The 22,634-nt window shown below is 34.9% G+C and overlaps 1 protein-coding gene across 2 annotated transcripts in view; it reads left to right on the top strand.

The window, feature by feature from the left end:
• Rad21l1 (RAD21 cohesin complex component like 1) overlaps nucleotides 1-21,222 on the top strand; it is a 54,502-nt gene extending 33,280 nt beyond the window's left edge. For both annotated transcript variants that reach the window (XM_087188762.1, XM_004841152.3), the window contains exons 10-15: nucleotides 9,547-9,773; nucleotides 9,995-10,094; nucleotides 11,033-11,157; nucleotides 12,814-12,903; nucleotides 15,479-15,556; nucleotides 19,045-21,222. In XM_087188762.1, coding sequence (XP_087044888.1) covers nucleotides 9,547-9,773; nucleotides 9,995-10,094; nucleotides 11,033-11,157; nucleotides 12,814-12,903; nucleotides 15,479-15,556; nucleotides 19,045-19,233 — 809 coding nt within the window. In that variant the 3' untranslated portion in view covers nucleotides 19,234-21,222. The remainder of the gene's footprint in view (nucleotides 1-9,546; nucleotides 9,774-9,994; nucleotides 10,095-11,032; nucleotides 11,158-12,813; nucleotides 12,904-15,478; nucleotides 15,557-19,044) is intronic.
• The last annotated feature ends 1,412 nt before the right edge of the window (nucleotides 21,223-22,634 follow it).

Below are 22,634 nucleotides of genomic sequence, written 5' to 3'. Positions count from 1 at the left end.
AGTTTTTAATCTCCTGGAAATTTGTTTACATTTGTTTTACAGATTCCATTTGTTTCCTATGTTGGGATTCCATCATGTTCCTTAGCTCCTCTATTTTTTTATCTCTGTCTGCTCTAGATTTATTAATCATGTCTTGCACTATGGGCACAATCTCTGCTGTTTTCTGAGAAATTATTCTGATTTCATTTTTTACCAGATCCTCTTTTGTTGCCATTTGAGGGAGTCCAGGTGGTTGAGTATCAGAGTGTTCCATTCATTTCCCTTTGGGGTTGCTGTAGGTGATCTGGAAGTCTGGTTTTGAGACTTGTTTACCTGTCTTCTCATTTCAACTGGGTGGGGGTGGGGTGCTGCGGGTGCCCAAGTGGCTCACTTCCTCTGTGCTGACGGGGCAAGGGCTTTCATTTTTGGTATACTTGGTATCCAAGTATACCTGTAGTCTTTGTATTCTTAAAATATGTACCACAAAAGTTTTTACAATTCTATCATTAAATCTAAGAAAATACTTTGTCACTTGAATTCTAAATTTTTCTTTTTGGATATCCAAGTAAAACCTGGATAAAAGTCAGTATTTTAATTTATATAAATTTAAACCTTTAAGATATATCTGACTGGGTCCCACCACTCCTGGCCCAGAGGAAGAGGCTTCCAGGCCACCATTGGTCCCGCTGCTCCAGGCCCAGAGGAAGGGGCTTCTGGGCCACTGTCAGTTCCACCACTCCCAGCCCAGAAGAAGGGGCTTCTGAGCCACTCTCCCACCTCTCCCAGCTCAGAGGAAGTGAGCCACGTGGGCGCCAACAGCACCCCCCCCCCAGGTGAGAAGACACATAAATAAGTCTCAAAACCAGACTTCTAGATAACCTACAACAACCTCAAAGGGAAATGAGATGGAACACTCTGATATTCAACCACCTGGACCCCCTAAAAGGGCAGCAAAGGAGGATGTGGAAAAAATGAAATTAGAAATAATTTCTCACATAACAGCAGAGATTGTGCTCATAGTGTAAGACATGATTAATAAATCTAAAGAGGAGCTGAGGAACATGATGGAATCCCAACATAGGAATCAAATGGAATCCATCAAACAGATGCAAATAGGTTTCCAGGAGATGAAAAACTCCATAGAAAGTCTGCACAGCATAATGAGCCAATGTGAGGACCGAATTTCAGATATAGAAGATAAGATTGCAATTAGTGACCAGGAAAAGAAAAAAATGCTTTAAAATTGTAAGGGACCATGAGAAATCAATCCAGTAGCTGCTGTATGATGCAAAGAAGAATAGCATAAGACTGATTGGAGTCAAAGAAGAAACAGGAGATAGTGCAGATGACATAAAAAAACTCTTCACAGAAGTCATGGCAGAAAACTTCCCAAGCAGGGGTGAAGAACTTGACATGCAGATAAGTGAGGGATATAGGACTCCAAACAGCTTTGATTAAAAATATATATATATACACATAGGCATATAATTGTTAAGATTCCAGAAACTCAACAGAAGAACAAAGATCTACAAGCAGTGAGAGAAAAGAAACAAATCACATACAAAGGAAAGCCCATCAGAATCACAGAATATTTCTCAACACAAACCATTAAGGCAAGCAGAGCTGGGAATGAAGTATTCCAAGCCCTAAAAGAAAGCAGCCTCCAACTCAGATTGATGTACCCTGCAAAACTATCTTTCCAAATTGATGGAGAAATAAGAAACTTACATGACAAAAACCACCTTAGGAACTTCATGAATACCAACCCAGCACTCTAAAAAATTTTAGACAATATCCTGGGAACAGACAATAAGGATCACAACTCCAAGAAGCAAAGCAAAATGAACCCATCTGGCGTGACAAGAAATTAAATGTAAAGGGAGAGAACTCAACAAAAAGAAAAGGTCATGACAATGATAAGTCAATATGTTTCAGTTATAACCATCAATGTTAATGGTCTGAATTCACCAATCAAAAGAAATAGACTGGCAGAATGGGTCAAGAAGCAAAATCCAACAATATTACGCATAAAAGAAACTCACTTAATTCAAAAAGAAACTCATAGACTGAAAGTTAAAGGGTGGAAAACAATACTCCATGTGAAGGGAACCCCAAAAAAGCAGGAGTAGCTATCCTCTTTGCAGATCAAGTAGATTTCAAACCAACACTGATTAAGAGAGACGAAGAAGGACATTACATCCTTGTAAAGGGAAGACTGCAAGAGGAAGAGATGACAATCATAAATATCTATGCACCAAACACTAGTGCGCCCAACTATATAAAACAAATACTAATGGACATGAAAAGTCATATATGCGCTAATACAATTGTAGTGGGGGACCTCAATACCCACTGTCGCAAATAGATAGATCAGCCAGACAAAAAATAAGTAATGAAATACTAGAACTCAATTGAACTCTTGAACAAATGAACTTAACAGATGTTTACAGAGTGTTCCACCCCACAAAATCAGAATGCACATTCTTCTCAGCTGCCCATGGGTCGTTCTCCAAAATAGACTACATACTCACTCATAGAACATGTTTAAGTAAGTGCAAAGGAATTGAAGTTATCCCTTGTATGTTATCAGACCATACCGTGATGAAATTGGAGATCAACAGCAAAAGAAATGGGAAAAATTTCATAAACACATGGAAATGGAACAACACACTTCTGAATAACCAATGGGTCACAGAGGAAATTAAGGAAGAAATCAGACAGTTCCTTCAATTAAATGACAATCACAATACAACATATCAGAATCTATGGGACACAATGAAAGCAGTCTTATGAGGGAAATTCATAGCAGTGAATATGCATATTAGGAAAACAGAACGAGCCCAATTAAACAAACTCATGCTGAACCTCAAGCTTCTAGAAAAAGAAGAGCAGGACAACCCCAAAGCTCATACAAGTGAGGAAATTATAAAGATCAGAGGAGAAATCAATGCAATGGAGACTAAGAGAACGATACAAAAAATCAATGAAGCCAAGAGTTGGTTCTTCAAAAGAATCAACAAAATTTACAAACCCTTAGCCAATCTTATCAGAAAAAGGAAAGAAAAGGCCCAAATCCATGCAATTAGGAATGAAAAGGGTGAAATTACAACAGACCCAGTAGAAATCCAAAGGATCATCAATATCTACTTCCAGAACCTATATGCCAATAAGATGGAAAACACAGAAGATATGGACAGATTGCTAGATACATATGAATTATCAAAGTTGAACGAAGAAGACCTAAAAATTCTGAACAACCCAATATCAACCAATGAAATCAAAAATGTAATTAAAAACTTACCAACTAAGAAAAGCCCAGGCCCTGATGGCTTCAATGCTGAATTCTACAAGACATTTAGAGAGGAACTACTGCCACTACTGTTTAAACTCTTCAATGAAATTGAAACTGAAGCAATACTCCCAAATTCATTCCTGGAAGCAAGCATCACCTTGATCGCCAAAGCAGAGAAAGAACAACTGAAAAAGAGAACTATAGGCCAATCTCACTAATGAACATAGATGCAAAAATCCTTAATAAAATACTGGCAAATAGAATGCAGATCATCAAAAAGATCATACACCCTGACCAAGTGGAATTCATCCCAGGGATGCAGGGATGGTTCAACATACACAAATCAATCAATGTAAAACACTATATCTATAGAGCCAAGGACAGAAACCATATGATTATCTCCATAGATGCAGAAAAAGCATTTGACAAAATCCTACATGCATTTATGATAAAAACCCTACAAAACATTGGAATAGATGGTCTCTACCTCAAACTGATAAAAGCTATCTATGAAAAACCAACAGCCAGTATCATACTAAATGGTCAATAACTGAAATCCTTCACACTAAAATCAGGAACAAGACAAGGATGTCCACTATCACCACTCCTGTTCAACATAGTTTTGGAAACATTAGTCACAGCAATTAGACAAGAGAAAGAAATAGAAGGAATAAAGATAGGAAATGAAGAAGTCAAATTGTCATTATTTGCAGATGACATGATACTGTTTATAGAAAACCCCAAGAACTCCACCAATAGTCTTCTAGACCTAATAACCAAATTCAGTAAAGTAGCTGGATACAAGGTCAGCACACAAAAATCAGTAGCTTTCCTCTACAGGAATAACAGACTCACTGAGAGAGAAATAGGGCAAGTAATTCCTTTCACAATAACATCCAAAAAAGTGAAATATCTAGGAATCAACCTAACAAAGAAATCAAAGACCTCTTCTCTGAAAACTATAGCACTCTGAAAAGAGAGATTGGAGATGATATCAGAAAATGGACAGACATCCCCTACTCCTGGGTAGGAAGGATTAATATAGCGAAAATGGCCATACTTCAAAACTGCTATATAGATTCAATGCAATTCCATTTGAGATCCTAGCAACATGCTTCATGGACCTTGAGAAAACAATCGAAAAATTCATTTGGAACAAGAAGAGACCCAGAATAGCAAAAGCAATTCTAGGTAACAGAGACATGGCAGCAGGTATCACAATCCCCAACTTGAAACTATACTACAAACCTACTGTGATCAAAACAGCATGGTACTGGCAAAGAAACAGACCTGAGGACCAGTAGAACAGATTACAAGATGCAGAAACAATGCCAGACACACTCAGCCATCTCATCTTCGATAAAGGAGCCAAACACCCTCACTGGGGGAAAGATAGCCTCTTTAATAAATGGTGCTGGAAAAATTGGGTTTCAACTTGCCAAAGATTAAAACTAGACCTATATCTCTCGCCTTGCACTAAACTAAAATCAAAATGGATTAAAGATCTAAGTATTAAAACAGAAACGCTGAACCGGCTATAACAGAGGTTAGGTAGAATTCTTGAAGACATCGGTGTAGGAAAAGATTTTATGAACAAAACCTCAGTTGCCCGTGAAGCAGCACAAACCATCAACAAGTGGGATCTCTTCTTATTAAAAAGCTTCTGCACAGCAAGAAAAACCACCAGCAGTGTGAAGAGACAGCCCCCAATGTGGGAAAAAAATCTTCATCTGCTGTTCCTCAGACAAAGGTCTACTATCTTGAATCTATAAGGAACTTAAAAAGATCAGACTTCCCAAATTTAAAGACCCAATCTGAAAATGGGCATCTGAAATGAACAGACATTTCTCAGACAAAGAAGTAGAAATAGCAATTAAATTCATGAAAAAATGTTCAACATCACTGGTCATTCGAGAGATGCAAATGAAAACAATGCTGAGATTCCACCTCACTCCAGAAAGAATGGCTGGTATCATGAAATCAACCAATAACAAATGCTGGTGGGGCTGTGGGGAAAGAGGAACCCTATTCCACTGCTGGTGGGAGTGTAGACTGGTGCCACCACTGTGGCAATCAGTATGTAGATACCTCAACGAACTAGGACTAGAAGTCCCATTTGAACCAGCTATTCCCCTGCTGGGTATCTTCTCCAAAGAATTAAAAGAATCATACCACAGTGATATATGTGCACCCATGTTCATAGCAGCACAATTTGTACTAGCTAAAACTTGGAAACAGCCCAAATGCCTATCAACTGGAGACTGGATAAAGAAAATGTGGTTTTTTTTAATAAAATGGAGTACTATTCAGCCATAGCAAATGAGAAATTAGAGACATTTATTGCTAAATGGATGCACATTGAGGCGATACTCTTAAGTGAAATAAATAGGACACACATGTGTAAATACCAAATAGTTTCTCTAGTGTGAGAAACTGAAAGTGTAAATAAGGACTAAAAGGTATAATAGATAATGTGAAATAGGAAGAAAAGGGGCAAAGGAGAGGGGGAAATGGGAAGGGTATGGGAAAGGAAAGAAGGGAATGGAATTAATATGAGAAAATGGAAAAATGGAAACAAAATCTTTGTAAATAGGCAATGATGGAGGGGTTGAAGGGAGGGCAGGGGAAGGGTGAAAAATAAGAACCAAGAGAGATTATGTAAAGGTGCAAATTTCCAATGATGAATGTCATTATATTGTATACCTAAAATGTACCAATGTTTAGAATGAATAATCGATAATGCCAAATAGGAAGAAAAGGTCCAAAGGGGTAGGGGTAGTGGGAGGGGCAGGGGAATGGAAAGAAGGGAAAGAAAAAATGATGAGAAATGGAAAAAAATGGAAACAAAGTCTTTATAAATAGGGAAGAGTGGAGGGGGTGAAGGGAGGGCTAGGATTGGGAAAAGAATAAGAGCCAAGATGCATCATGTAAAGGTACAAGTTCCCAATGAGAAATGTAAATGTGTTGTATACCTAAATTGTACCAATAAAAGAATTTAAGTAAAAAAAAAATACATCTGACTATATTTCTTTGCCCTACCTCAACTGTAATCCAAAGTGCACTGCTGGGATTTAGAATGGATTTGAATGTACAATTTATGGATGACTTAGCTAATTTTAACTATTGCTTTGCCTAATTTCCTTGTTCTGATTTTTAAAAAATAGTCGTGAGAATTTTTTTCTGGGTTTAAATGATTTCTTTATAATGGTAAATTATTGTAAGTACTTGCTAAAATATTGTAAACCTGCCAGTGGATTTCCAAGTGTTAAGTAAGCTTCCAACCTTAAAGTTATTGCTCAAAATAAATTACATAACTACCCTAAATATTAACCTCATAATTAAATGTAATGGAAATTCTCCAATAAAGAGTCATTTTACAGAAAAACCAACCATTAAAAATAATATGCAACTGGATACTTCCTAATATTGGGCTAACAAAAATGAACTTTAAATATATGAGCAAGTGCCCAACTATTGAACAACATCCCCAGCCCATATCTCTTTACCTAGTTGTTTTATGTGGCACAGAAGAAAAAAATAAATTTTTAGAGTAATACTTGCTGGCTCTTTTGTAGCTAGTAATTGGTAGCATGAAGCTTTGATTTCCAATGTAAATCACTAGAATTTTATAGTTATCAGAATATTTTTGTTTCATTTCTATTTTTTATTATCGGGGATCTAACTCAGGACCTTGTGCTTGTGAGGCAGGTGGCGGCACCACTGAGCTAAATCCCTGGCCACAGAATATTTTTTTATAAGGACCCCAAGATTGCTTTTCCTTTTAAAGGAAAACAATGAAAATTCTCAAGGGAAAACACTTTTTGGAACTTATCCCTGTTCATTTTAGTGTTCACATTTCAACACAATCTGCTTTAGGTATGGGGTTGAGATTAGGTGCAATATATTTGAAGACGTCTAAATGACTACTCAGTTAACTACTGTATACCAAATTGCTAAGGTTTCATTCAATAAATTAAATCTTACATTGCCTTGGTGCTATATTGAGATAACTTTCTATAAAATAGATATTTATGGGTGAAACATTGCTGAGAATTTCTCTCTCTGAGTGAATACCATGAAAAGTACTTTCATACCTAAGATAAAATGTTATTTATTTTACAAAAAAGAAATCCTAGCATTTATTTAAATAGTTCCCCAAATATAAAAAATAGGATTTGGTTTACAGTAAACTTAACCTGTAACATATTACTGCAGTCCATGAGTCAAAATATATAAAAACACAAATACCAGAGCATATGTAAGTGATATAATTAAAAAATTATTAATATCATTAGTAAGTTATTCCCAATGCAGATTAATTCTTTTAAGAATTGCACTTTATTTGGAATATTAGTTTATCACAAAACAATGACTTACCTACCTCACAGGGCTGCTGTGGGGATTATGATGTTTGTTCAAATCTTGACTACTTTGAACATGCTAATAAACTATTTTTCTACCTCTTGTAAAAAAATAATAACAAATGCTGGCATGAATGTTGTGAAAAAGGAGCCCTTAAACATTGTTGGGGGGAATGTAAACTACTGTAAACTAGTGTAACTAGGGGAATGTAATTAGTGTATGGAAACCAGTATGGAGATTTCTCAAAAAACTAAAAATAGAAATTCCATTGACCCAATTATTCCACTTCTAGGTATCTTCCCAGAAAAGCTAAAGTTATCATATTACAGCAATGTATTCATACGAGTGTTTATTGTAGAACAATTCATAATAGCTAAGTACTGAAAGCAGTTAGTATGCCCATCAACAGATGAAAGGATAAATGTCCTATCTATACATAATGGAATACTACTCAGCTATAAAGAAGTATAAATTTCAGACATATGTTGGAAAAATGGATTCACCGGAAAACAATGTTAAGTGAAATAAATCAGACACACAAAAATACCATATGGTTTCTCTCATTTAAGTAATGCAAAGTATAAATAAGAGCAAATAAAAGATTGATGAAAGGAATCCAGAGGTAGATTTTTTTTGTAAATGGAAAGGAGTCCAAGAGGCCAATGGAGAGAGAAGGGGGGAGTGGTAACAAACAGCCACAGTAAATGTAATCATTATATGTCATACACATGAATGAAAATAATAACAGTAAAGTATGAGCCTAATATATAACTAGTTTGTTTAAAAACATTGGCTTTTTCAGTAGTATAATGATATAAAGTTCAGTGTACAAACTCAGACATACAGGGAATAAAACTCAGGGAGTTTTTTTGTTTGTTTTTTGTTACTGGGGATAAACTTGGGTCCTTTCCCTTGCGCAGCAGGCAGTGAAACCACTGAGCTAAATCCCCAGCCAAAACTCAGTTTTTTAAAAACTCAGCCTCTTTCCATGGAACTGGCAAGAAATTCAATCTGCACAGCTCCCCTGTCTGCACAGAGCCATGTAGTACCAAAATTTGAGTGAGGGGTATAGTAGGTAGAATTGAACCCCTGGTCATCAACCACGTCAGTTTGCCATGTTCATTGTCCCAGCTACACAGGCAGGCCCTGTAGAATTTTGTCATGTTCCCAAGATTTTACTAAACCATTTCAACAAGGTGGTTCCTGTTCCTCCTAGCTACATCAGATCTCAGATCTTCCTCCACTGGAAAATCTAATCCTTTCTCCCCTTTTGCACCTTTACTAAAGAAAAGCTTGATTTCTACTTTCTGTCTGGTAAAATTCCCTAACCTATATCCCATGGATATAGCTACTACTTTGGATTTTTCTATAAATTTCAGCAGAAGAGGAAAAATACACTGCACAAATACAAATTCTGTCTCAAAAAGCTATCCTGTTACACAGGTATTTTAACTTCCAGATTGGTTAATTTCCCTCTAAATATGACATCGGCTCCATGTTTCCTCAGTTGCCCACCTAGCAGGTCAATAGTGTCCCTGCTAAGCACTCTTAAGCAACACCTTAAAGAAGTATCAATTTAGCTGGGTGTGGTGGCTCATGCCTGTAATCCCAGCACTCAGGTGGCAGAGGCAGGAGGATCACTGTGAGTTCAAGGCTAGCCTGGGCTACATAGTGAGTTCAGGACCAGCCTGAACTACACAGCACAACCCTGTCTAAAAACATATATATATATCAGCTTTGGGGTTCTCAGATACTGTAGGTATGCAAAAACCTTGCAAAGTATCTTCAAGGGAGACAAAAGTGATTTTCTTTCCAATGAAACTGTGCAGGTTATTTCTTATATATGCAGTGCCTAGAATATCATTTTACAAAGCGGTAAATCAACATCTTTTATGCCTTTTTTTAATATTTAGACCTTGCTGAGAAAAGGAAAAGCAAAAAGAGGAGATTGCTTATAGATCCAATCAAGGAGATCAGTAGCAAAACTATGCATAAACAGCTGACTTCCTTTTCGGACACACTCATGGTTTTAGAACTTGCACCTCCTACCCAAAGATTAATGATGTGGAAGAAGAGGGGAGGAGTGGATACACTTCTGTCAACTGCTGCCCAGGATTTGATTCATAGTGAACTGAAAGTGGTAATAGTTTCTTTCCTTTTACTTGAGTGCAGTGTTTCTTTATAAGTAAAACCATATTTACATACATATATGCAACAGAATTTGAACTTGTGAAAAATAATCATTTATAAATTAATGTGTTGAATATCTGTATGAATTATAATTTTCACTTTTTAGTATATATGCTTATGATTTTATTGAGTTGGTACAAAAACGAGAAATAAAAATGTATGTTTTCACAGTTGTTTACAAAATGCTTTCTGGCCTCTGGCTTTAAACTTGGAAGAAAATTGACGCAGAAGAAGTCAGTAAGGGAAGGACTGGGAAGACAAAATGTAGTAGGTGAGACTTCCCAATTCTGTTAATGTTAAGAGGAATATCGTGAAAACAAAAGTCTCATTTTACATTTCAGAGTGAAAATGGGAAGCGATTCCCTATTTTCAAGTATAAATGCTATCTAGATGAGTATTTAAACTTAAAATAATTACTTCAGTATTTCATTTTTCTATTTTTCAGATTTATTTTTGTCTGAAAGACTTCATTACAAAGATGAAACTATATATACTATGTAGACCATTGGGTTTTTTTCTTTCTCTTTCTCACTTTCCCTATTCCCAAAGTCAGTACTCACAAACCATTAAGAAAGAAAATCTTTATATCTAGCAATATAATATTTCACTTTAAAACAACTAACATGAAAAATCATGTAGGATAACAACACAATTAACCTGAAACATAGTATTACTATATATCCATAAAGAATTTACAATTGATTATTTTTGTGACAATTATAAAGTAGTTATAAAACCAACTTATATGGTGAATGAGCCTCCACTTCCCAATCACCCTTCCTGAAGGCATTAAAATCTACTGAATATTGGGCTGGGGATTTAGCTCAGTGGTTTTGCCTCCAGCTGCTCAAGCGCAAGGACCCAAGTTCAATCCCTGGTACAAAAAAAAAAAATCTACTGAATAATATACCCTAATGGACTTGAACTCCCCATGTTGCCTTGTGAATGAATGTGTGAAAATGAGGATGGAGTCAATGTATAAATATGTGGATTTGGCAATGGATGGGGAGTGGAGGTGATAGAGACAGATGAGGAGAAAAAGATTAATATGTGAGAATTAGGGGAGCTATAAGAAAGTTTGTATACCCTTTATTGAATTCTTGGATTCTAAGTTGTCCATCAGAGAAGTTTTCTTTTGTAACAACCATATCCCAATTTATGTTTGAAAGGTATGTTAGTGAAATATTCTTTACTTCCTTGATAATTCAGAGATCTCCATGATGGAAGAGCCAAATTCCCACCAAGAGTTAAGTCACCCCCACATTTGGAAGGATGTGATTGATGAGTTTAAGAGTAGCTCTAATGAGGATATCAGTAAAAATAGTAACTCTGAGGTAAGTTAACTAGAGAGAATCATAAAAATATTTTTTTGACACAGCTTTGGTGAAAGAATGTTGGGACTCTGATTTATCTTCTCACTTTTATAGATCATATTTCTTCAATCTACATTTTTTTAGTAAGCAATACTACAGGGTAAAACATGATTTTCATTTGTGAGACAATATTCTGTAGAAGTTTAGGATAATTGAATCACAAGATAAAGTAGTTTCACACTGAGATAGTATTTTTCACAATCTATTAAATGAATCATTGTTTGACCTTGAATCTGGCTCTATGCTGAGAATCCTCATGTTCAATATGTCATGGAATATATCCGGAGTCTAACCAATAAGCCTGTTTTGTTTCTCATCATAACTTCACCCTTCCTGCCACTAGTGTGTTTTAAGCCATCAATTACCTTGACTTTGAATCTGAAAGGTTAATGATCCGTGACCAAACAAATTTTTAAACTTTTTATTTGAAGATACAATCTTCATTTGAAAAATAGCTATTTAAAAATAGTTAGAAACAATGTGCTTTAAAATATTTCCTCACTTGTCACTTTATTGGTTGTACAAATGTAAATATTATCATACTAGATGAAAATAAACCAGTTCTTTTCTGGTACGTTGCATCATCACTGCATTTTGATGACCACTCAGGGAACTCAAAGTTAATCTACAGTGAAACTGAATGCCCTTGGAAGGAAAGATAGTTGCACAGTGCTTTAAAACAGGATATATTTTATTAAATATTTGATAATACACTGGGTATCATATGCTGGGTTGCCAAGACTATATTCCTCACATGGGCTCAGGTGTTTCTTAGAAAGTACCTACTGAAAATTATGATTAGACAGGCTTGTTTAGATTATGATGTTTGGAAGGAAAACAAGTACAGTTATTATAGGCATAATAACAATATAATTTCCCCATTATGTGCTTGAAGTGGAAATAAGGGAAGAGATTGATATACCTGTTCTTTTGAACCTTTACTCTTTTTACCCTATGCTATATTTTAACCTTCAATTCCATTTTTACTTTGCTCCCAAAATGGTGAAAAAATGTGAAATATGGTTGATGTATGGAAGCACAGTCAATTTGAAGGGACATGAAAATATTGATTCTGAGTAATCATTTTCGAATCCTCATAAAACAGAATTTTCATGTATAGTAACTATAATTGAGAATATCTAAAATGTAGGCTATTCATAAAAAGTAAAAGAAAAACATGATAAACCTCCACAAATACATATAATAAAAAATAAAATACAATTCCTTATATTGACTAAAATCTTTTTCCTCTGCCATCTGGTACTGGCCCGAGGAAGCTAGGACTAGATAAAATGCTTCAAAAGAAAACAATAGCACAGCAATAGAGACTTTTGTCATGAAGCCTTCAATGGAGGAGGAAGTAGGAAAAAGATGGGAAGCAAAAAGGGAAAAGTATACAAGTTCTTTACTTGTATGGAGGCATATGGAAGAAAGAAATGTTTAAGTTAGGAGCTACCTATCTGGGATATTTTAGAAATAAAATTTTGAGGATGTGGTAATATTTTAAATTAGTTTGAGAAATGAACATTCATTCATATTATTAAACCATTTAACAAAATTAGATTGTTCTTGAAATAGCCACTAGCAGAATTACCTCTTTCTCTAATTTTTTTATAGCAGGATATTATTGAAATGATCCCTCAAGCTGCTGAGAAATCATCTATAAAGAATGCTTTCTTGGCCCAAGAATATTGTCCAGTGGAATTGGTAAGTATGTGTACTTTTGGAGATATTCTTTAAAAATGTTCCTAATATTGAATATTTTATTTATCTAAAATTTAGTTTTTAGTGCTGTCTTGTTACTTTCTAAAGTTATAATTTAAATTTGTAATCTCAGTAGAGATGTTTGTGAATACTTTTTTTTTTTTTTTTTTTTCGTACGGGAGATTGAACTCAGGACCTTGCATTTTCGAGGCAGGAGGTGGCACCACTGAGCTAAATCCTCGGCCCTGTGAATACTTTGATAAAACATTCAAATTTTACTTTTTCTTTTGTCATTATTTTGAAACTTCAAATAATTTTAAAGGAATGTGTACAACTTCTATGCCTATCAACAGTAGTGATAGGTTTTTAAATGTTGAAAATCACTGTTTTAAATTTTTTTTAAGCTTATAAAATATCTAGAGAGCCAGGCATGGTGGCTCATGACTGTAATCTCAGCACTCTGGAGGCTGAGGCAGGAGGATCCCTGTGAATTTGTGTCCGGCCTGGGCTCCATAGTGAGTTCAAGGTCAGCCTGGACTGCATAGTGAGACCCTGTCTCAAAAAAAAAAAAATCTCTAGAGAAACCATGCTTATTAGGGGTATAGCTTAGGCAGTGATGGTGAACCTCTTAGAGTTTTCAATGATACAAACAACTGGCTGTGGCCATAGGTTTGCCACCATTGGCCTAGGGCATTTGAAATTTTTCTTACAAAATAGTGTGGGCAATTTTTCTAGAAATCAGAAAATGAAAATGACCTTTTCAAAGGGCCACATGTTGATAGCAAAGCCAAAAGTAAATTTTTACTCAACTGATTTCCTGTGTTACTGACTTATTTTTCTGTTCTTTGTCATAGAGTACTAAAGACATGTTTAAGATTGTAAGGAATTTTAGCAAAAGTTTTTAAAATAAGTAATATCAAGATACCTCTTAATGTCTGACATTAGTTTTTAAATAAGTTATCTTTTTAATTAATTATAAGAGTATTAGATTGTTTTTCTCATACATGGAATACACGCTGAATTCTTTGGATAATCTGAGAATACATTATCTGAACTTTTTACCTGAAACATTCATATAGCTGATCCATAAGTGAGTTGATTCATTTTTTCCAGTCTCTTTGCTTCCATAGACACAGGTTGTTTTCATATATGATCCAGCAAACCACAACATAGCATGAGTTTAGCTGTTTAAATAATCCTCTGGACTTTCCACACAATGGGTTCAGTTGTAGGGTGTCTACACAGATCAAATGTATTGGCATTAGCAAAACAGAAGACTATTCTGTGCTTTTTTTCTGGTTAGCTGTACATTACAGGTGAAGCTACAGTTTCATGAATCTAACAGATTTTTACATGTGTATTTAACAATAAAATAAATATGAGTTATTACATGAATTAATTTACCCAAGGACAGACCAGAAGAGAATAAGCATACAATGTAACTGGATAGATTCTGGGAAACTCTTCAGGAAAAAAGTGACCATATTTTCAACTCACTCTCATTGGGATGTAAGAAAGGTCACGGCACAGGCAGGACCATGCTATGTAGCCAGTCCTGGAAGCAGGGACTCAACAGTTCCTGGACTGAATCAGAGAGTCCCTTTAGCCTCAAATGATTTAAAATATGAGGCAGAATATTTTTGCAATTCCCGAAATTCTCTTAGAGGTCATGAAATCAAAAGTACTTTGAGGAAGTGTCTGGGCTCCAGAGCTGTGGATGAAGCTAGACAAACAGGGGACATGTGATAAGGGTTAACACAGGTGCTGTTGGTCAGAGCTAGCCTAGGAAAAATGGTAAAGTAGGTCAGCTCTGTGCAACTTTCCTCCCCCAGCCCTTTGTATGCTGCTCTTCTATCAGATTCATCACCTTTCTTGTGCCCAGGTTCTGTTCTCAGCTCACAAAGTGTTAGTTGGTAGGGACGACAATGAGTTCTTGTAAAGAGATTTCAACTTTACAATTTTAAATATTAAGATACAGTGGTTAATCTTTTAAGATGGAAAGAATGAATCTGTTTGGGTAACATGACAGGCAGTGGGTTAACCTTTTCTGGATAAGGCACTTTCAAACTGTGAAAGGTTTCTAACCCAACTGTCACAAATTACTAAACACCAGCTATTTTTAGAGCTTCTCTATAACCATATAAAAGTTCTTATAACTTTTATATAGCTTTACAAGACAGTTTTTTTCTGTAGCTTTATATTTACTCCTGTCAGCTGAGTTCAGATTGACCAGAAAAAGAATAGATCTAGCTGAAAGTGCTTGTCTTTGCTAAATTTACTTTTCAGGGTACATAAGGACGTAGTGCTCTGGGATACATTACCAATAAGATTGCACAATCTCCTACTTTGGATCTCCTTATCAGAAGACAGTGTGGGGAGTATATGTGCAATCCTCCACAGGTTGATGTATATTTGTGTTAGTCTCACTCTCCCCATTATCAGACTATAAGATCTTTGTTTGGTAGGACTCAGTGTTATGGTTGTTTTTCTGATAGTAGCTAACACTATGCTTGACATGTAATTAACATTCAGTAAAATTTGCTTAAATGACATATTTTATTTATCAATCATTTAACAGGAGTCATCAGAGAATGAACAAAACAGTGAAGCTGAGAGATGGAATCAAAGATTATTTCAGATGTTAAATCGTTTACGGGTAAGATGTTAGGGTTTGTCAACTCTATTTTTGTTTTAAAAATAAATAAAATATTGACCCTAGGCATCTGGATATTTATGAAAACAAAACAATCTTTTATCATTTTGTTGTGGCCAAATTCTGATAGCATGTCTGTATTCCAATCAGCAACAAAACTTTCTTTAAGGGTATAGCCCAGAAATTTTGTGTGAAACTTTTCACACTGATCAGAACTTATCTTGCATTGCCACCTCTATCTGGGAAATAAGTTCTCATTTAGTAACCGTAAGCCCTGCTAATAATTCTACTGCTATGGAAGAAGATAATGGACATTAAGGGACAACTAAACTTACTGCCACAAAGATTATGTAAAAAAAAGATTCAGTTCTACTGAATCTTCCCAGTATAATTACATTTCTTATAAACTTCAAGGAGGTTTTTTTTATTGTTGTTTGATTTAATCATTACAGCTTCTATCTTAGGACATTCTGTCATCATAAACATGAAAATGTCTCTGTTCCCTCTTAGTTCTGTTTCTTAGTGCTTTGATTTTCTTTTATCTTAAAATTGTAGTGATTAATATTGTCTCATAATTTCCTGAGATAAATAGTGGGTTGGAGACAGAGGCCTTGCAAACAAATCTGAAATTTTCTTTTTTTCACCTTAAATTTTATTGGTTGTCTCTGGACATAAGTTAGAAATAATTTATTTCCAATATTGAAAGCTGTGTAACATTTCTAGGATTCTTGTGTTGTTATTGAAAGGTCAGATTCTTCCTTGGTTCGTGATCCTTTGTAGGTGATCTTTGTTTTCTCTCTGAAAGTTTTTGGATTCTTTCTTTATCTCTAGTGTTCTGAAATTTCATGATGATGTGCTTTTTAAAAAGTTTACTGTGCTGAGCATGTAGTGTGTTCTTGTAATGAGATAATCCTTGGTTTCTATGAATTTTTTTGGCTGTCCACTTCATTTATCTCCTCTCTTCTTGAAGGGTGTATAGGTTAATGAATCTCTTGAATTGCTCCTTCTATTTAAAAAATATCCTTTATTCTCCATATTAATTTCCTTTGTTTTTGTATTTTTCCTTTCACTAGAAGATGCCCTCAACTTTGGATTTAAGGCTTTATGAAATTTTTATTTTTGCTTTCACTTTTTTGTTTTTCAGGAGCTGCTTTTTATGTGTTGGTCTTTTAGTTACTAGCTACTTTTTTGTTTCGTAAAATCCTAATCCTTTCTAAATAATTATTTATTTAATTAAAAACTCTTTGTTGCCAGGCATAGTGGCACACACCTGTAATCGTAGCACTCCAGGAAGCTGAGACAGAAGGGTCACAAGTTCAAGTACAGTCTAGACAATTTAGCAATTTTGTGAGGCCCTATTTCAAAATAAAAAATAAAAAAGGCGGAGGATGTATCTCAGTGCAAACCACAGTATCATAAAAAAAGAACCTTTTTTGAAGTATGGTTAACATAAAATGAACTATGCATGTTTAATGTACAGTACACAGTGAGATGAGTCTTGACTTATGTATATACCTATGAAACCATCACTATACTCAGGATAAGGAACATATCTAAAACCCCAATGAGTTTCCTTGTGTCCTTTCATGGTCTCTTGCACTGTCCTTCCCACTGTCTTCCTTTATCCTTGTCACTTTTCACAGATGCAGTGAAAAACTTCTCAACTTTAGAAGTTACAGTCTTCTTCTGCTTCCTGAATTATTTTAGTGATTCTCTTGAATGTGTTCTTTTTATTTTTTATTGTTAGAGATTTAAATGTCTGGTGGATCTTTGGTTATCTGCTTTTATTTAAGACTAAGACACCAAAAAACTGATTTTGGAAGTTACATGGCCATGGACAGGGCTTGTATGTAGTCTTGTGGTCTTAATAGTGAGTTAACTGGTGGTGCCCTTTCCCCAGATACCATCATCTAAAGAAGTTTTTCTTTTTGAGTGGTCAGTTTTCTCAGAGCATTTTTTTCAGCTACTACCTAGGCGATATATGCATGATGCCAGTTGTTCAGGAATGAAAAAGAAGTCAGGGAAAGGTTAGTTGTCTCATTGTACAGGTGTGGAATGTCACTTAATCTTGTAGTTTGTGGCATGGCATTTTTCCTTCCCCATCTACAGTGCCAGTGTCCCAAATCCAGAGCTTCAATGGTTGGTATCTCCAGAAAAATACTTTCTTGCCTGCTGCTGCTCTATATAGTGGTCTCTCGTTCTTAGAGGCTGTGGAGCGGACAGAAGGCCTAACTTCCCCTGAGTTTCAAGGAATTCTGTTTTCAGTCTCATCTCTAGCTTATGTCTCCAGCTCCTGAGTTTTTTCAAGGTTCTATACCTCAAGTTGGCTTGATTTTTGCTGGTTTTCCCCTCTCTGTTGATACTTAGGTATCAGCTTTCTCTCCTCTGCTAAGTCAGTTGTGTCTTCCATTTTCTTAATCTCTTTTGTCATTTTTTATTCCTTTACTCTCATTTTTCAAAAGGGCTTCTGAAGGAAACACAACTAAGCACATATGTTCATCTTGCATATTTGTTCCCTCAAGGTTTCTCAAGAGAATTTTTAAAATTGAAAAAGCTGTTCCCACTCTCTCCCAGGGGGAAAAAAACTACCAAATCCATATCTTGTTGCACAAAGGAAGGAATAAATGAAGGCTAAGTATACAACCTCTGAAAGGCTGCTGACTCTGGGCCACAACTTTGATTAAGATAAACCACAATAAAATATTAACTTATTAATTTGTTAAGTGTTGTAGACTGGCAAAAACTTGTATGATATTTCTAAAAGTGCTTAACAACCATCCAAGGAGTTTGATACTCATGGGGATATTGGCCAGTATTCATTACAATATTTCTAACTAAAAATTAAACTTCTGTAGGAAGGTGATTCCAAGTCTTAGTCTTTATGAAAGCAATTATTTTCACCCATAATTACTTTATTGTACCTTATTTCTAGTAGGTATATATGTGCCCTATGATGATTCCAACATCTTTTTAATCTGTATAAAGAAACTGGGAGATGTTTAGTTATATTCCCCTGCCACTAAAACATACAAATGTACTTCTCCATTTACTACTAACATTGTTTATAGTCATAGTAAAGTTCATTGTTTATAGTCAAAGTAAGCCTGATAAACTGACCATTTGCATTATATTTGAAGCCTTCCAAAGTGCTATATAATTTTTCTGCCTACAAGTCTAAACTAATTGCACTTTTCATAGAAGGAATTTATTTTGACATCAATTTTTAAAGACCTAGCATTTATATAACACATTATGAATTTGTATAACATTTCAAGGTTCTTTTTCATGCATTTTTTTCAATGAGCCAAGCTTGTGCTTAGTGACCTACGGTGGTTTTATAAGTTTATTAGAGTTTTCTGTATTTCTCCATTGAAGGATATCATAATCACTTATCAAAAAACTCCATCTTTTGTTGTTCATAATGCACCCACAGCCTGCTTTACTTCTAATGATTTTGTTTCCCTTCCTTTCCCTCTCTTCTATTTTCTCAGGAATCTAACAAGATGGGGATGCAGTCCTTTAGTCTGAAGAACCTTTGCAGAAATAGTGACCGAAAACAAGCTGCTACCAAATTTTGTAGCTTTCTTATCCTAAAAAAACAGCAGGTTATTGAGCTGAGTCAAAGTACTCCCTATGCAGATATTATAGCTACAGTAGGACCAATGTTCCATACAATGTGAAGGAAATACAGAACACGCAGTTTTATGCCATCACAGACATTTCTGTATAGATTGTTCAATTTAACGCAGAAGCCTTCTGAGAACATCTGAAGGACTGATCTGTTTCACAGATAGGCTGACCTCCTGTCTTTTTCTAAGTTCAGAATAATCATAGACAGAATTGGAAACTTATCTGCTTACAGAAATATTAATTATAGCAAGGTAATTTTTAAAACTTAGCTGATTTGAATGTATAGCATAATTTCCTGGTTTGAATGTAGTATTTAGGGTACATTTAGGATATATTTTGAAAACATTATATGCCTTCAAGACACATTCAAGGATTTTTTTTTTTTTGGTTCTGGGGATTGAACTTGGGTCCCTGCGCTTGCGCAGCAGGTGGCAAAACCACTGAGCTAAATCCCCGACCCTCAAGGATGTTTTTTAAAAATGCTATTTTGTACTAGATTGTTTATTCAAATTTTATGGGGCTAATGAATATTAATGCTCATTTCTTGGCAGACAATAATTTATTTGATTCTAATGTCTATCATCTTTGATATGATCTAGTGTCATGGTTTTTCATCTAATATCTTAATTGAAGAATTACAAAATTAATCTTTGTTTTAAGTCACCTGCCTGGCTTTTAGCTTGTTCATAGGTCATTTAACTTTTTTATTTACTATTTAATGATTATTATAATCACCATTAATCCCTCAACAAACCTAAATTTACTTCTTACATTTAAAACATTAGTAGACACTTTTGCAGCATGTTGTCTGCAGCTATAACTTGAGTAAAAAATTGCTAAAACACGTGTTCTTATACATGGTATTTACTGAGCATTTCTGACATTAAAACCATTGGTTTTTTTCTTAGTTGAAATTTAAATTAGATTTTCATATATGCTCTGTGAACTCCATTGTACACTATAAAATGAAGCCTATAATACTCTTTAAAGCATTGTTTTTAGAATTATGTTACATAGAACTAAATTCTAAATAGCCTCTATGAATACATTAAATATAAGACGTAAATATCAAAATTGCTTTTTAAATTTTATTTTTAAATTATGCAGACAAAATGACTTCTTAATTTTGGTACACAGTTCTATAAATTTTAACATATAGTTTTCTGGAACTACCACCACAATCAGGATACAAAGAGTAACAACATTCTAAAAAACTCCTTGTGTTATCCCTTTATAGTCAAGCCTTTCTCCCATGCTGACCTCTTGCAGCCATTCTTTTCCAGGACTACATTTTTGTCTTATTGATAATGTCATATAAGTGTAATTATATAGCATGTAACTTTTTGAGACTGGTTTCTTTCACTCAGTGTAACATCTTTAATATTCACCCAAGTGGTTGGATAGTTTGTTCCTCTTATTGCTGAGTAGTATTCTGTTGCTGGATATACCCAGTTTTATTTATGCATTTATCCACTGAAAGACATTTAGAGTGTTTTCAGTTTTGTTAAAATAGAGCTGCATATCTTTGTGTACAGTTTTTGTATGAATTTAAGGTTTTATTTCCCTAGGAGTGGGATTTCTGGGTCATATGTATGTTTAACTTTGTAATAAATTTGTAACTTTGTAATAAATTATCAAATTATTTTCAAGAATGGGTGTATTTTGAATTCTCAGTAGTAATGTTTGAGTTCCAATTTACTTGTTATATTGATATAATTGTACATCTGTGTGCAATTGTAAGAAATAATACAGACAGACCAGTTCCTCCCAATGGTAACATTTTGCCTAACTTTATTATAATACCACAGCCAAGAAATTGGCATTGATACTACCCACCTACCTTATTCAAATTTTAACAGTCATGCACTCATTTGTGTGTATGTATATTCAGTTCTATGAAATGTTGGTTGTATGTAACTTTGTGTGACCACCACTGTAGCAGAGAAACAGAACAGCTCCATCACAAAAATCATCTTCGTTACCTTTTGTTAGCCACAGCTATCTCCCTCCCTTCCCTCCTGCCTAGCCCCTGACTACCATTAAGCTGTTCTCTATTTCTATAATTTTGTCATTGATACAATTAGCTTTTGTGGGTTAATTTTATATCCAGTGACTTTTCTAAACTCACAAATTAGTTTTATGTGGCTTTATTGGTTTGTTTTTGTAGATTTCTTAGTATTTTCTATACAATCATGTTGTCTACATGGAAGAACAATTTTATTTCTTTCTTTGCAATCTGTATGACTTTTATTTCCTTTTCTTACCTTGTAACACTTGCTAGAACCCTTAATATTTTGTTGAGCAAAATATCATTGCATTTTCCCAATCTTAGAAGGGAAGTATTCACTCTTTAACCACTAATTATGATGTGAACTATATTTGGATTATATTGTTTTGGGAGAGGTAATTGTGTCAGTTTGTTATTTTTGCTATAACAAAATATCTGATGCTGGGTACTTAAAAAGAAAAGAGGCTTACTTAACTCACAACTTTGGAAGGTAAAAGTCCAAGATCAAATGGCCCCATCTGTTCAGCCTCTGGTGAGAGCTTCATTGGCTGTATCATAATATGGCATATGGCATATCCAAGAAAGAAAGATCACATAGTAATCAGGAAGCTAGAGAGACTTAATGGTACATGTTTGCTCTTTTTATGAAAACTTGTTCTCACAGGAATTAACTGGGGTCTGTGCCCCTCAGTAACCACCTTCTATTAGGCACCACCTCTTAAAAGTTTCATCACCTCAACACTGCTAGATTAAGAAACAACCTTCCAGCACGTGAACCTTTGAGAGACAGTCAAACCATAGATGACATTCCTTTCTAGTCCCAGTTTCCTGAACATGTTTATCATGAATGAGTGCTGAATTTTGTCAAATGCTTTTTCTGCATTGATTAATTTTATCATGAGATTTTTTTTCTTGAGTATTAATATGGTGTAACACACTTATGGTTTTAAAAATTTTTTTCAAGTTTTGTATTTCTAAGATAACTCCTGGTGTATATTCAAATTTATGTCCAAATACTATTCCATTGTATAGCTATACCACATTTTTTATCCATTCATCAGTTGATGGACCGACATGTGAGTTATTTCTACTGTTTTGACTGGTATGAATAATGCTGCTATTAACATTAGTGCATAAATTTTGTGTATACATATTTTCATTTTTCTTGGGTATATACCTAGAAGTAGAAATGCTAGGCCACATGATAAACTAAAGTTTAACTTTTGGGGGGGAACTTCGAGTTGTTTTCCAAAACACTGTACAATTTTACATTTCTATGAGCAGTGTAACAGGGTTCCAGTTTCTATATCTCCCTGCTACCACTTGTCGCTGTCCTTTTTTTATTATTATTACTAGCCTAGTGAGTGTGAAGTGATATCTCATAGCTCTAATATGCATTACCATAAGGATAATGATGTTGAGTGTTTTTTCATGTGAATTTGA

This window comes from Heterocephalus glaber, unplaced genomic scaffold, assembly GCF_053883595.1.
Source record: "Heterocephalus glaber isolate CG9 unplaced genomic scaffold, H.glaber_assembly_v1.0 deba00001532, whole genome shotgun sequence".
Taxonomy (NCBI): Eukaryota; Metazoa; Chordata; class Mammalia; order Rodentia; family Bathyergidae; genus Heterocephalus; species Heterocephalus glaber.
Note: the sequence above shows the minus strand (reverse complement) of the source record. Positions and strands in the feature narration are given on the sequence as shown.